The sequence below is a fragment of the Talpa occidentalis genome, unplaced genomic scaffold, assembly GCF_014898055.3.
Source record: "Talpa occidentalis isolate TD23 unplaced genomic scaffold, MPIMG_talOcc4v2.1 talOcc4.6, whole genome shotgun sequence".
NCBI lineage: Eukaryota > Metazoa > Chordata > Mammalia > Eulipotyphla > Talpidae > Talpa > Talpa occidentalis.
Window position 1 is genome coordinate 30,981,705 of NW_023604972.1, and position 16,646 is coordinate 30,998,350.

The 16,646-nt window shown below is 39.4% G+C and overlaps 1 protein-coding gene across 2 annotated transcripts; it reads right to left on the reverse strand.

Annotated features, from left to right (window-relative positions):
* Nucleotides 1-760: 760 nt before the first annotated feature.
* LOC119260633 (mast/stem cell growth factor receptor Kit) lies at nt 761-16,162 on the reverse strand. 2 transcript variants are annotated; one of them, XM_037529622.2, is made up of 13 exons: nt 15,928-16,162; nt 14,712-14,818; nt 14,496-14,622; nt 14,087-14,191; nt 13,898-14,008; nt 12,457-12,607; nt 10,520-10,611; nt 9,517-9,644; nt 8,022-8,144; nt 4,651-4,762; nt 4,436-4,535; nt 4,010-4,115; nt 761-2,946 (listed from the first exon to the last, which is right to left on the reverse strand). In XM_037529622.2, exons 2-13 carry the CDS (start codon nt 14,754-14,756, stop codon nt 2,818-2,820), a joined length of 1,329 nt encoding a protein of 442 aa, XP_037385519.1. In that variant the 5' UTR covers nt 14,757-14,818; nt 15,928-16,162; the 3' UTR covers nt 761-2,817. The 2 variants fall into 2 exon arrangements, with proteins under 2 accessions (XP_037385519.1, XP_054544038.1); XM_054688063.1 differs by having other exon boundaries at nt 15,940-16,161.
* Nucleotides 16,163-16,646: the final 484 nt, after the last annotated feature.

Sequence of the window (16,646 nt, forward strand, 5' to 3'; positions counted from 1 at the left end):
CTGACAGTGCTGGGTGCCTAACACATTCTTAGATCACATGGCTTTGGGTGGTTCTTTGCTTCAAGCTGGAAGATCTCGGGCTCTGTGGAGGTTCTGGTCTGGATGATACCACCTGACAATAGAGGATGCATTAGCCACACACAGCACTGGATGAACCAGCACAAGTCACCTCCTTCCAAGACAGGTATAGAACTGAAATCAGTTCCAGAAGCAAGTGGGGCAGGATTGAAGGGTGGAGCATAAACACCTCCCAGTGAAATAGCCTCTCTTCAAAATCCAAGTCAAAGAGAATACAAAGTGCTTTCTTGGGATGCCTCATGTCAACCTTGTGATTTACTTAAATGCACATTTTAATTTTCAGACATTCATCAAGTGGACACATGCCAGTTATACTTGATTGAACTACACGAAATTGCTATTTGACCATTATTTTGCCCACAAAAGTGGTCATTTCAGATGAATCAACCTACCCATCTCCATAACAGTGTGTAGAATTCTCAATGTTATCTATATAAGTAAAGTTTCCTGTATTTAGTTTCCAATTAAAATGGAAAACATAGGTTGTAAGAATAAAATCAGAAAATACAGAATATATTATAATCTTAACAAATGGCTATTGAATGTTCAAGTATATTAGCATGTAACTGTTTTGCATGTCTCATGCACCCAGGCACATGACTTTCTAATGTCACTTTAACACTCCAAAGTTAATTTCATTAAGTATGAAATAATCAAAAATCCATTTGATTTATATATTTACATTTTTATTAGAATTCTTCAGAACTGTCAACAATTGAGCAACATATCAGGGAAAAAAAAAAAACACACATGGAACACAAACATCCTTTAAACTTGCACAGCTTACATATTTACACATAAAGTTACTGTATATATAAAAAATATTTTCAAGGACTCGTGGGCTTGGGAATATTCAAAAGACATTATTGCTACATTTCAATATTTACAAAAAAAAAGCCACAAAATAATTTCAAACATTAAGCCACAGCAAAGGAACACCTGATGTAAAAAAAATTATAAAAATATAAACTTTCAAGAATATCCAAGACAAAACTCTAGAAGTGCCCCTGAAGTACCTAGACATCTACAAGTAACAACCACTTTTTTTTTTTTACTCTAATCAAATAGAAAAGCAAAGGAAGTTTTCGAAGTATGGCAAACAATGACAATCTCTTATGTGACAACGAAACACCAAAACCTGTTACCTTTGGAAGGTGCGAGAGCATAGAACTCCAGTGCAAATGGTTACTTTCGGATGAATGGCCACAGTTCTCTAAATGCAGTCTAAGGGACCTTGGAGGGGAAAACCGTGAAGGCGACATACCTGAATCTTGCAAGACAACATACCAACTCTGCCATGTACACATGGTCCCCTTATTATTGGGCAGTGATGAGGACAAGAAAAAAAAAAAGGAAAAAGAAAAATAGTAAACTCCAAGAATAATATCCAGGCTACAGCCTAAAGGGTAAAATTTAAATAACTTTCCATGGGAGAGTAGCATTAATAAAGCCTAAGGAACTGGTACAGTATGTTGAGTATAAATAACTGAGCGCTGTAGGTGCAGGCGGATTGCAAATAAATAGGTACTTATGCACTTTGCCTCTCACATGCCTCTATGTAAGCTTTTGGTTTGCTTCTCTAGACAGCTAGGTAAAGAGAAACAAGAGCAGTACTGGTGATGAAAGCCAAGCTTCTTGGGTACTAAAGGATTTCTTGGGCTTAGGGCAAGAATAACCCCCCAAACCTTTGTCTACAAGCATACACACACGTGCACACATACACACCTACATAGATACTGGCCCGGTGTCCAGGACACGCCTGCAGAGGAGGCTGAATCTAAATCTTATTTCCTGCTACAGAAGAATTCCAACTAAGACAGCACGTTTCTCACTCCTGCTGGAGTCATGCAGTAAATCAGTAACTTTTCAAATGGCATCAAACCCATGGAGCACAATGCCATTGGAAGCTGGTAGGCTTGTTCTGGATAATCTACAGAGCGAGTTCATTGGCTACAAAAGGAGATATTGTGCTTGGAGGTTTTTTCTTTTAAAAAAAAAAATTAACTGTTTCCTTCAAACTTATCTGGCTCTTATCTATTTCTACACACAGCAGACTTAAGCCACGGTAGTATCCAGAAACCACTCCTTGTGAGATCGCCCCCCTCAAATACATGAACACATACAATGTATAGATGAGTATATACAAATGCTCCCTGGGGGGACCTTCTCTCCAATTCAGCTCCCTAACAGCAAATTAATGAGAAACCAGGTTAGTAGTACAAAGGCTCATGCATAGCAGCAAGTCTTCATGCTGGAGGAGCAATTTCTCATGACCTATGTCTTGTTCCCAGCATGAAATACTAAATTTCTGAAGCCCAGATAGTCATAGACTTCTGTCCATTGTTCTAACAATGTTCTATTTTCTACCTCATGGATGTTTGCTAAAGCCGAAGGTGACTACTGTCATGTATTCAAACTATCAACCACACTCTTTGAGCAGAAACTGGAGAAGACTTGGAAAGGATTCAGAGTGTCTAGCCCCTGCTTCTCCAAGTTAGGTTTTTTCATTAAAGGTAGCCCCCTTTACTATTGGGAATATATGCATTTCGGACCTTTGCAATGGGGTGGCGCCAGATGACAAAAGTCATTGCTCACTATAGTGTGCTCATAGGACAGGATTACAGGGGGCGTCCACTACCCTGGAGTAGGATGCAAGTCGAAGGAAAACAATAACCATCATAGAAAATGAAAGAGTGGGGATCATTCTTGATGGGAGACCCCCCAGACACTCGCTCCACTTCAGACATCTTCGTGCACGAGCAGAGGCTGGGTGGAAGATGCGCTGCTGCCCACAGAATTGATCCGCACGGAGTGGTCCACCACGGGGTGCTCTGGCTTGGGGCTGCAGTTCAGTAAGTTGGAGTAAGCCTGAGGAAAACAAGTTCATGGTCAATACACCAGTCTCTACAGCAAATGGGGTAGCAAAGAACCCATTTACAGCTTCAGAATTGCAAATGACGGATGAGGACTCTTAAACAGGAGAGGTTTACAAGAACTTTGCAATCCCTAACCAAGTCATCTTGACAAAAGAATGTACAAATTTTGTTTTACCACTTGCTCCCCTAGGGCCTGATTACCTAAGAAGTGACAGCAAATTAAAAATGTATTTTGCTGATGGAACCTATCTGGCAACAAATACTATCAAGCCTATTTTAAAGGCTTATAAGTCTCTCTAGCAACTAAAACCCAACCACTGATGCAATTTGTTTAGAAATTCTGGCTCTTCCAGGGTCTTCAGCTGAGAATCAAGCACCTGATGGAAAATGCTGCTCAATTTGAAATACGTGTTGACACCCAAAAGAGCAAGTTTTAACCCCAAGGTATCAGTAGTTTACTCTTGGAAAAGAAAGGATTATTCTAAGTATACAATCCAGGGTGGTGGGGATGGGGGTGGGGGAGCCTAGCAGTTAAAAAAGTCTGAACCAAAGCAAGGATCACTAATTCTCCCTTAAAAGCAGGAAAGGAAATAATGGATATGAGTTTTGACTCCCCCGTCCCAATTCACAGGGAAGGAGCTCCCAACTTCAAACAACTTTTCATTCCACATGGCTGTGGGCATGACAGCTCTCTGCCATTTTCTGGCTATGCTTGTTTGAGCAGAAGGCTTATTTCACTGCAGTAACAAGCTGTCTTTTCTATGCTTTTACTCTAGTTCACCTCACCCCAACCCTCCCAAAGCTGAATGGCCTGACATGTACAAAGGAATATGACCAGCATTTGGGGTGGGAGAGGAAGCAGAGAAAATCCTTGTGGAAACTTATATTTCCACACTTCTGCGTGCAAGCCCTCATGCCACATCCTTCTTTGATTCAGAACAGGGGGATTGGGTAGGAAGAAGAGGGAGAGGGTGGGTTGCGTAATCCTCGCTGTCAGGGTCTGAGAGTAAGAACACACCTGGAAACAAGAGAAGGGACAGGCTAAGTGTACTCACATGGTTAGTGCTGTCTGAAATCTGCTTCTCAATGAGCTGAACGATCTGCTTGAATGTTGGCCTCTTTAGGGGATCAGCATCCCAGCAAGTCTTCATTATGTCATACCTAGAAAACAAGCATTGTTTACTGCAACTCCTCGCTGCCTTTGACCTGTCCTCAGGTACAATGATTTCAAAGGCAATTCATGCTTTTTTCCCCATGGCAACTGAACATCTGAATAATGGGTGCACACAATTAAACACCGCTCTTACGAAATATTCTGTATTTCATGAAAATAAGCTACATAAATGACCAGGGTGTCATAAAAAGGAACCAAGTGACATTTCAAATGGTGCCAACAAAAACCCTCAACATCTGGGTTTCTATCTTTAAACTGAAAAATAAAAGGGGAAACATCCTGTGAAGGAAAATGGCTTGGCCCTTACATTTCAGCAGGTGCATGCTCAGGGCTCAGCATCCGGAAACCTTCCTTGATCATCTTATAGAACTTAGAATCGACTGGCATTCCAGGGTAGGGGCTGCTTCCTGAGGCACAAACAGTTTGCAAATCAGTGTTCATCATAAGCAAGCAGGGCATTGGCAAAACCTTTTAAGAAGATGCTGAATCTAGTCAAGGTGCCCTTTGCAAGGATCTTCTTACCTAAAGAGAACAGCTCCCACAGAAAAATCCCGTAGGACCAGACATCACTTTCAAATGTGTACACACAGTTAAAAATGCTTTCTGGTGCCATCCACTTCACAGGTAGCCGAGCCTACAGAGAAAGCAGACAGAGCCAGCTTAATAATTAAGAAGTTCAAAAAAGAAAAAGAAAAAAAACCCAGAACAGAACAAAAAATATTCCTACAGATGTTGTTGCTCTGGCTGGAGGTGGGAGTGAGAACTTAACTGCTATCTGAAAAACTAAAAATACCTTTACCTATAGGACCTCAGGTGCCCCCACTGCCTCTGCCACATGGCTCACAAGTATACTGCTCCATGTTAAAGATGGGGACAGCGAGTCAGGACAGCATGGAGGTTCAGAGCACAGACATCACAGACAGACATGGGCTCTCATTCTGGCTCCACCATTGGTCTTTTTTGAGTAACAAAGAAATCTGTTCATTACCCCTGAATACATTTTCTCCATTCCACTAAATAACAGAAACACGGCCTTCCACAATAAGATGACATTCACTACTCCAGTGCAGCCAGCCACGTGACTCGGTTTTGGTCATTAAGTGCTACAGGGCAACTTTAGGAAAAGCTCCTGCAAACATAGCTGGCATGTGCCCTTAGCCTCCTTCCTTCTCGCCCTTTCTTCCCTCCTGCCTTCTGGATATGCCGGCACTCTATAGAGTGTCTCAGATCATGAAGATGAGGGATGGTAAAAAAGAGCCAGGCAGAAAGATTTGGGCCCTAAGTACTTCATGGGACTTCTGGGCTGGCCTGGACCGCTACTCCCATACTTTTTACTTTTCTTCTGGGCTTTCTGTTATATGTAACCCAAACAATCCCTTCCAGTGCAATATGAATAACATCCCTTACTAATGGCATTACTGTAATTAAACCTTGGGTTTCTGTTCGATAACACAAAGATAATAATTCAAGTCTCATGAGTTATTTGTGGGTTAAGTGAGATAATGTGGGTAGAAAGTGTCTAATGCAGACTGCCTGATTAATACCTGAAAAATTGCACTCAAACAGTCTAGTGACTTGTGATGATTACGACTATTCCAAGGTGCTGAGTGGCAGATTGGGGGCTGAAATTTAACAGCTGTACTTGTCATGCTGAATTCTTGTTGTTACAGTTGAACCAAACTTTCTGTGACTGTTCCTCCTAGAGACATTCTGGATTTCTGCTTCTTAATCTACCTTAAAAAGCTAAATCAATCCTTTCCTAATCCATTTAGGATTGAAAACTGGGAAGACAATTTTTTTGTCTCAAAGTTATTTCAGTCAGTAGGAAAAAAGCCTTCCAATATCTTTTCCCAGATTCTGTGCTAAAGATCCTTCCTATAAAGGTTTTCAATCTGAGATGTATGGGTGTGCTGAAATTCAAGGACCTGTGAACTTAGGAGGAAAAAATAAATTATTGCTTTTGCTAACTTTCAAGTGAAATTGAGCATTTCCTTAATCCAGGAATGAAGGTGACAAGAGCTCAGGAACAGTAACTTGAGGTTGTCATCAACAGTAACCACAGCTCTATCATGTTACGGTTTACATTCATCACCACTTTGACATTAAGTCGCTCTGAGACACACAATTAGACTATGTCACCTGTGTAACCAAGCAGCACATGTATGGACATATCATAAATTTATTTCTTAATATTTTGATATCTCCCTTTAATTTATCGATAATTGTATGCATTTTATTTTATACATTTAAAGCAGCGTTCTCAAAGAGATCTGTGGGCTTCACCAGATTATGAAAGGGACTGTGGCAACAAACGACTAAAAACCTCAGAAATGCATGAACTTTCAGAGTATTCAATACAGCAAAGAAATTTCATGTGACTACAATATATGTTTAGGAGAAGTAACATGTTGCCTATTCTTGTTTTTAACCCATTCTATAAATTCTCCATCACCAGCAGCCTCCTATAAGTGCTCTCTGTAAAGTCAGCAGAAAGGACTTGAGCTGGAGTCCACAATCTAGAAGACTGATGGTGCCTAACTCACCCTTGTCCACTCCAACTAGGTCACTAACCGACAGCAAGTTATTAAGAACCTGCAGCATAAGACAGCTATAAAGAATGGTCAGAATACTTACAATGCCATGTAAGTATTCACTGCAAGGTGCCGGACACTGCTTTAATGACTTCACACATTAATTCACTTAATCCTCACAACAACTTTACAAAGCAGCTGATAGTAGTATTCCCAAGAGGAGAAAAACCAAGGTTCAGAGGTTAGGTGATCTTGTCAAATATTACACAGCCACTAAATGATGAAGCCAGATTCAATCTCAGCAAGGTTAAGCCCAGAAGCCATGACCTCTTCCTCTTGCCCTTAATAACCAGGAAGAGACCCCTATAAAGAACCACCTTTCATTCTTCCTTGAGTAGTACATTGAGATGGAGAGTATTAGATTTTATTAATACTCCTCATGATGAAATTAAGCTTCAGAAGAGATTTAATAAAAATGCACTTTTTGATCAAGAGGTAAACCCAACAATATTTCCACAAAACTAAAGTCAAGTACAGTCTACTCATAAATGCCATAGTGATGGAAAAAATATTCCATTATCATAGGAGACACAAACTGCCATCTCCAGGAGCATATCTGAAATGTTGAAATGAATCCATGGAAATAGATATTGGAGAATTTATATATAGGACTCTGGCTTCCCTTACTAATGGAATCCTGCTTGAAAATCATGGGCTCTGGTTTCACCTCTGCTGACCTATGTCATAGGTCACAGTGAGAAAAGTCACTAAAATTTACTGTTGCCTCAGTGTCTGCAACTTTTGCATTCCAATGTCAAGGGTTGGTTTTGATGATACAATGAAAATCGGTAATGCAATAAAGCACTTTGAAATAAAATCACTGTGTTGTTAGAAACCAGTTATGTTTATGAACCTATTTAATAAGCTCTCTATCGATTATAAGATCCAGCATTCCAGATACCTAATTCTGAACATTATCTTAGATTTTCATCTTTTTCACAGAGCATGTCAATCGCACAATAAAATTCTCCTGTGGTGACCTTCAGGACCACATTTGTTTCACTTGAGCAAAATCAAGTTCATTGCTATTCTCAGGCTATAATGAAAATTAAGGCTATTTCTGTTTCCTTCACATGCCCCATAATTACACAATTAGAATTAGGAATTCTATTATCGGAATGTTAGTTGTAGTAATGTTCAGCATACCATGCAAATTTGGCTGAAGTACACTTAATTTGACTGCTAAAATGCATGATCTCCCAAAGGTAGGATTTGCATTATAAAAATCATTAAAATAAAATTTCTATAAAAACTTGAAACTAAAACCCTTTGCTGGACTGTCAAACAGAGTGTACTACTCACATTTCCTTTGACCACGTAATTAGAATCATTCTTGATGTCTCTGGCTAGACCAAAATCACAAATTTTTGTGATTCGCCCATGAGTAAGGAGGATGTTTCTGGCAGCCAAGTCTCTGTGAATACACTTTTAGGGAAGAGGGGGAGGGGAAGAAAAGAAAATCATTTACATTTATTTTATATATTCTAAAGAGCAGAAGCTATGTTTAGCACTAGAGTGCTGCTTATGTTATAAAAATCCAAAACTTTCTTCTTTACATTTAAACTATTTGGTGCACTAAAATAAATATTTAAATTATGCCTTGAATGATATTCAAAATTTGTGTTTCATATATCCTTAGGACTTTAATTACTATAATCACTTTCAAAACCAACTTGAGTAAATGCTTTTTTCTCTTCTCAGGACTTCTTTCCTTTATAGGGAAATACATTATAACAGTTGTATCATATTTTTTAAACTGAAGCTTATTTTGCATGCTTCTCTTTGAAAGTTCTTTTATTACGTTTCCAAAATGTCTTTGCAACTTCAACTTGACATCTCCCAAAGACAGAGGAAGAAGCTCTTTATTTCAGACACGCTCTATCCTCCTTAAGTTTGTAATTATTTGGAAATGTCACCAATGACACTTAAGGATAGGATCTGTAACTCATTCTAGTATCTTTTTCTAAGATTTATTTATTTATGCACAGAAGAACTGGGTGTAGCCTGGAGGAACAGGGAGGGGTGTGTGTGTGTGAGAGAGGATTCACCAGAGACAGAGTGGGGAGCAGAACAAGCAGAACTAATGAAATACACTGCTAAGGGAAGCAGCCGGAGAGATAGGAGAGGTCTGCTGTGCCATATGTGTGTTAGCTCCCTGGTCAGGGTTCAAATTCAGGCCTCGGTGGTGATAGCTCTGAGACTTAACCCCTAGGCCATGAGGGATAGCCCCCCTCATTCTATTCTATAGTCCCTTTTCCTAGGGAATTCCTCTCACCTTCCAGAGACCATGCTCCTTGTTTTGGTAACATGATTCTCTTTCCATCTCCATCTTTCTCCAAAATGTTTACTATCCTTGTTGATGCCTTATTCTCCCAAACTTCATAAATCATACATACAGTATTTGGGGTCTAACTTCAATGAGACCCAAGCATATGCTTCACCAAGCATTGCAACTACTTGAGCTCTCTCCTCCTTTTGCTGATAGATAGAATTATTCTCTATTTTTTAAAGAGAAGCTCCTATATCCTAAAAAGCTAAATGTTTGAAATGAATTCATGGCCTATAAAAAAAAATTCATAGAAAGCTCATTTAGACAGGCTTACACTTTAAAGAAGTTTATAAATGAGAATAGAAATTCCAAAGAGACAGCAGTTGGAACATGAAGAAACTAAATTCCCTTTGCTTTTGGTTACCATACTTCAAAATGATACCCTGCATTCTAACCATGGCTCTAAAATGCTCCATTTTTATTTATTTTTTAAAGAAACAGTCTTTATAGAAAATCACCCCCACTTACATTCTTTGAGGCGAGGAATGCCATGCCTTTTGCCACCTGGTAAGAAAAACTCAGCAAGTCTTCCAGGTCCAGGGCCAACTCATCATCTTCCATGATGGCAGGAGTCACATCTCTTTCTACATATGAGCCTGGAAGAAGGAGGATTTTCTTAGCAATTAAAAACTTAAAGGCGAGGAAAAAAAAAAACAACAACAAAAAAACAACGACAACAACATAATACCAAAGACTAGCAATGAATGAGTTGTTGTGAACTGGAAGGCAAATCACTTCCCCAAAATTGAGGACAGATAGGTGTGAATCTCAATATCAAAATCTTGGATTTAGGAAATCTTTAGAAGGTGCAGCAGCGCAGAAATCCGGTTCGAAAAAGGAGGTCCCACACAATCCTATCTCAGCAAAATCTGCATCTGTGCTCAGCTCTGGAATTCTCTGCGTCTGACTTACCCAGTGCATGACAAGCAGATAAATAAGACATGCCTCTAGAAATCTTTAGGAGAGAAGGTGGATCAAGACAAAAAAAATCTCAGGCCTCTCTGGTGGCGCAGTCTGCAGCCTCTTCAGCGTGGGTTTGATTCCCAGCCAGCCAGAGAGATACCCACATGGCATGGCAGACCTCTCCTATCGTGCCCACAGAGCCTCTCAGCAGTGCTTTTGGTCCATCTGCCTGTTCTGCTCCCCGCTCTGTCTCTGGTGAATCCTTTCACCCTCCCACGCCTCTGTTCTGTACCCCAGCTCTTGTATAAAAATAAATCTTTTTAAAAAATCTCATTTTTTTAAATGTAAGGTATATATTTGATATGCATATATTTTCATATTTGCAGTAAGATGTTTGGATTCAGCCACACATATTCTGGCCTCAAATAATCATTTGCACCCTTTAATTGCCACTGGCACTGGCCCCTACTAAAAGGATAAGGAGTTACTCCAGAGATGGTGTCATATTCCACAGAAGTATGAGATATCCTCTGTAAAGGAAGTTTTTTATTGCTTGCCAGATACCCACCTACTCTTGCAGATCTTCTTTGGTCTGCCTTGGTTGGTACAACATAAGAAACTCCGGGTTTCATGTCCATGTATTCATTAGTACTGTCACTGCTGGGAGAGGTGAAACCATGATTGAACAAAATGGGATATGGGGGGAGAAATAGGGGCAGGCTCTAGCTACCCACTCCCAATAGGCTGATTTTATCTGAAAAAAATTGCTGCCAACTATGGATGAGAAAATCTTGTTCAATATGCTTTGAGTTTTTAATATTCAACATTAGAATTCAATCCCTGGGAATTAGATGGCCTTTTTTTGTGTGTTTAGTCAGAGATGGGAGTCAGGTTAAATTTTATCATCTTTTGACACCAGGGATTTAATGGGAAATCAGAGAGGCAAAAACATTATCCCATGTTACTTCAAACCCTCTAAATTAGCCCCAAGAGACAAGATGAAAGAGACAAGGAAGACTCAAAGAACAAGATCTTCGTAGAGGTGCTATGGGGGAAGGCAGAGATCTTTAACATATAGTGACTGATGGAAGAAAGATTAAAAAAAAAATCAAGTTTGGTTCAGATAAACACCAATAATTTGGATGATTTTCTGAACCATCTGGACCTCTTGAATCTGCAACATTTGGCTGGAGTGTCTTCAAGATTTCTAGTACTTCCTGCTTCTGATTAGCATAGAAACACCATGACAACAATCTCCTTCAGAGTATGCTGGTGGTTCCAATCCCATATGGGATCCCAAAGCACAAAGCATACCACACAGGATTGAACAACTCAGGCCATTCTTTCAGAAAATTAAAACTATATATGGGGCCAAGATTTCGGAGGGGGAGAAAACAACAACAAAATGACGCATTTATTTATATAAAGAGCATATGAGCTGGAGAAACTAATGAAAGGTGGTGGTTTATACTGTATTTTACTACCACTAGACACTACTCAAATTCATAAGATTAAAACATAAATTAAGAAGTTTCACCTGAGGTTTAAAACTTTAGCTAGAGCTACAGAAAAGGACTTTAAGATATAATTTCCCATCAATAATATTTAGTGAGTTTTCCTGGAGGGCCTGGAGCTAAGTTTGGGAGGCACAGTCTTGCCAAAGAATAAACAGAGGAGAAATCCACCACACAGTTGTAGAAGTATAAAGTATAAAGAATTGGGCCTGATGAGTATGCTTTCTGTTGGGTTGGATGAATCTAGAAAATCTTAAGTGGTAGATCCGAGCAACATCAGGAAAGAACAGGTAAGCATGGCAGAGGAAAAAAAAATCTATTGTGGTTGTAAACTTGACTAATACATTTTAAAGGAACGTGAAGCTCTTTAAGCATCATTGAAATTCAGAATATCAGTGATCAAAGAGATAAAAAGTCACCGATATTTTTTTAATGTACTAGAGAGTAATTGTGACTTTTTATAACATGATGAGTTATCTGAAAAAAGGCAAGGAAGAGAAATAATTCAGAGGTAGATCGTGAGAAACCTATGTGCAGAGAAATGTTCAGAGCTCTTTGCCACTCTGTTCAAGGTTTTAAAGGAATTTCCAGTGACAGCTTGACAGGATTTCCTATTTTCTCTAATAAACAGTGTCTCACTGTAAAGATGCATATAGTACTGAGCTCAACAGTGTAAGTGCAATAACATGCAAGAACAGAGGCATGACAAAAGAAACACGTACGGAATTTGTTCAACTGAATAGAACTAAAGCCCAGAAAAATACTCAAGGTGGAATTAGAAAAAAACATCAAAAATCTTAAGTTTAATTGAATCCTTAAAAACACTATTTGAATCTAGAAACTGTTAATCACATTTAAATGATTTAATAATTCTGATTTTGTACCTCAGTGTACCCTGGTTCATTTTTTAAAGAATCAGCCTTGATTACAACCCCTTATGACCCCATGAACTGCCTGTCAACAGCTGACTATTTATGTAAATCAGTCTTACCACGAAGACTCCTTTGAATGCAGAAGGTTCTTATAAAGTGCTGCTTCTGTGTGATCTTCCTGCTTTGAGCAAATAAATGAATCACGTTTTCTTCTCAAAAAATTCAAAAGATCACCATAGCAACAATATTCTGTAATGACCAGGGTGGGCCCTACAAGCATATAAGAAAAGGTGAGAAAGAGGTGAGCTCCATAGATAATCCTGCCTCCTGGCAAATCCCTAAGGGTGAGCGTGGCCATTAACATTCAGGATAGAAGCCCACTTAGGACCAATGCAATTCTCTCTATTAACATGGCTCAGCAAAAAGCAGCTCAGTGCAGGACAACCAAACAAGCTGGCTCCCTTTACTTGCATTTCTAAGTGGTATTAATATTGGGGCCAGGCATGACTGCTGGTTTTACAGGAGAGTTGATGATTTCAATGCTATACTAACATGAAGCTTCACGAAGAGCTTTGATTTACTTCTGTTTACAGCGTGGTTTCACACCCTCTTCATAAGGTATTATGGAAATGGTGTAGAGCACAAATCGAGACATGATAGAAGCACCAACCACACGGAACAGCCAGCTGAGACAGGACTGGAAAGGGGTGAAAACCCGAAATCACAGGGCATAACCTGCACTCAGCACAACCAGTTGAAAATTTCGTTGGTGTTATAACAAGCAACTGAAGTCAGAACCTGGACAGAAATTGCTCATGAACCATTCATGACATGGTGAAGCAACATTTAGGAGGGTGATTTTACAAAACTACATAAAGCTGTCCTCTGGCTTTCGATCTCTCTGAAATGTCGAGGAACAGATCATTTGATAACCTCTTCATCCCTCTGGATAAAAATGCTTTCTGGAAACAGCATGAAGTCCATGATGGGAGGAGTGACTAATGTTTCAGATCTGCAAGTGTACATTTTAAGCAAGAGAAGAGTTTGCCTCATTTGTTGAATATTTGAGGACTGGTAGGCTTAGAAGCCTGTTTTTGATTATAGTATGAAGATGAAGAGTGACCCATCAGTGACTAAATATGATCCAGCAAAACTAGAAAAGGGTAACTTTGTGGACAAGAGAAGATATTCCTGAGATATTCAAGAGGTCAACACTGTCAAAGAGACATGTCCTGTAAGTAACTAGCCTATGTTCTGGAGGTCCCACCTCATGATGCTAAAACCACATATATATTCGTAAGAACAGCAGTTTTGTTTTGTTGTGGGGGGAGGTACTAGCAAGAGGTAACAATAAAAATCTTGCAAGGGATAAACAAGAGAGTTGATGATTTCAATGCTATACTAACATGAAGCTTCACGAGGAGCCTTTGATTTACTTTACCCCTCCTGGGTAAAAATCTTGCAAGGCATTTATAATGAAGCATTGTCAAAGTTATATTAAAATGTCCCCCCCTTTGATAATCTGACAGATAATAAAAGGCAATGGGGTTGTGTCCTTACCTCCGACGGTGCATGCGCCCAGAAGATTCACGATATTCATATGGTTCCCAAGGTAACTCAAGACTTTGAGTTCAGACATGAGGGCTTCCCGTTCCGTTAAATGGGCACTTGCTAAAATCAGAAACATCATTTTAGAACAATGCAAGTCTGGCAAGCTGATGTGAGCGCATGGGGGCTGCAGAAACTTACGCTTGAGCATCTTCACGGCGACAGTCATGGCAGCATCTGACTTTATGAGGCCATAAGCAGTGGCTTCAACAACTTTTCCAAAGGCGCCAGCACCCAAGGTTTTCCCTGCAGAGAGGAAGACCACAATCAGCGAAATGGTGGTGGTGGGACCAAAGGTCCATTTGTGTAATTGCAAAAGTCAACAAAGGAATTAAAGACAAATGCCTAGATACATTTCCCTTAAGTCTTTCTATCGAATGCCAAAAAATAACTTAAATGCCAAATCTATCAATGATGGTGAGATTTCACAGAAAACACTTATTTTTTCAGGTGGAAAAAAAAAAAAAACAGAGGAAGCTTTTAGGGTTGCCAAAGCCATTATTATGCATAGACAAAAAGGTTATACGGAAAGCCCCTGTTTCATACTGACCAAAACTCAGTCTGTTTCTGGGAAACTCCCATTTGTGATCATAAGGAAGCTGCATTGGGTCTATGTAAACATAGTTGTTTCCATTTATCTCCTCAACAACCTTCCACTGTACTTCATACATGGGTTTCTGGGGAGGGGAGGAAGATAGATCACCTTTTAATGATTAATGTTTCAGTCACTACAGCACTCGAGGCAGAAAACAAATAAATGGTTTACCTGTAAATATTTGTAGGTAAGAATCATCACTATGATGCACATCATACCAGCTGCAATCACAAAACCAATCAGCAAAGGTGTGAACAGGGTGTGGGGCTGGAGTTGTTCTAAAATGAAAGAGGAACGTAGAAGCACATTATTGCCAGGGTTGGCTCTTCACCACACTCACCCAAGTCCAGGTCCACCCACCTCCCATCTTGCAGCCCACGGCAGGATTCAAAGTCATGTAAGTGGCATTTCAGCTCCTTTATTACCTTACTTTTGCCATTCAAAGGAATCTTTTAAAATAACAACTTTTAGTCAGATTAGTATGGAAGTGAAGTTGAGATTTCGATAGTATCAGAATAACTTTATTCTGTGTGTCAATGAGGAGAAGCATGTAAATGACGTTTGCCCTTTCATCAAATTCCTGCCTTAGATACCCCTAAGAAGTTTCCTTCATGTGTATTTGTATATTCTTCTTTATACTTTCCTGTATTTTCTAAAGGTTCTACTGTGAGCATGAAAGCATTTTTTTAAGGCATTCTTTTCATTGCCCTGTCTGAAAAAGCGCCTCTGATGATGAACAATGTAAGATTCTTCCTCTCATTACTCACAAACTGAAAATACACCACTTTTTGGCACTGGTCTTTGCCAATTCAAAAAAACAAAAACTGAGTTCTATGAATGTAGGTGCCTGGTTTCTTTGTCTTCCAACTTCATAGTAATTCATCAATTCATACACAAGGTTCACTGAACTTATGTTAGGAGGGCTAGTCACTCAGGAATCGAAATTTAAAGGTGCTAAAGAAATAGCTCACTAACATGACTTCACAAAAGACAGTGGTACCTTTCTGACAGTGTCTGCCAATGTGCTAATAGAGTTCTAATAACTAAAATTTTTAATTGAATTTAGATTTTTTAAAATCTTCTTAATTTGGTTTGCATATAAGGTAAGCATATTCCACTGGTGGCTTTCTCTATTCCTTTTTCAGGGAAGTAATTAGAATTACAACATACAAACACACAAAATAAATACAGCACATGGTTAAAATTACTGCGTAAAGTTTATTCACAAACTGGTACAGAATGATACTTAGTGGATTTGAGGACAGTACGATGCAATGCAGGTATTACCAGAAATGGCATGGCCAGTGATGGAATGGGCTTAAAGTCATGATTGATATGGTAGGCAGAGACTAAACATCCCCTTAAATTGGATTAAAAAGAAATATACCTTTGTTGTTACCTTTAAATGCAAAGTTAAAAAAGGCGGAACTCTCGCCCACATCATTGTGAGCCCTACATTCGACTGTGCCATTGTGCTTGAAGGCACTATCACTGATGGAACTTTGAACCACTAGCTTTCCAAATTGTGACACTGACGAGTTTTGTATATGCACATCCACTTGCCCAACAGGAACAGAACATCTAGGGGGAAGAAAACAACAACCCAGACTTACTTGAGGAAAATAAACAAATGAAATACCTTGGATTTAACATCCCTTAAACAGTAAGTCAGAGTTTCATAATCAGAAATATCCTTTTACAACTGAGAGTCTGGCGAGGAATGAAAATTTCTATGGCAGAGTGAGGCTGAAAAGCATGATGGAAGAGAAGACATATGGAAAGGTGGTTTTGGAGTGAGATGTGGGTTTGAATCCCAACTCAAACTCCTGTTCTATTGGTTTCTGACAAGTCGAAGTCTGCAGGACTTGAGTCTTACAGCTGTGAAATTGGAACGGAATACTCGTCTGGCAATACTTATCTTGGAGGATTATTGAAAGGATTAGAACTGAATTAAATAAGATGGCTGGCACATATCCCGACAATGAGTAGACCCTTGTAAATAAACCAATTATAAAAGGCTGTATAAAGGGCTGAAAAGGAAGAGCGTATAAGAGGAAAGCATTAAAGCCTACAAGGATGGGGACAGGCAATTGTCAGAACCCTAGA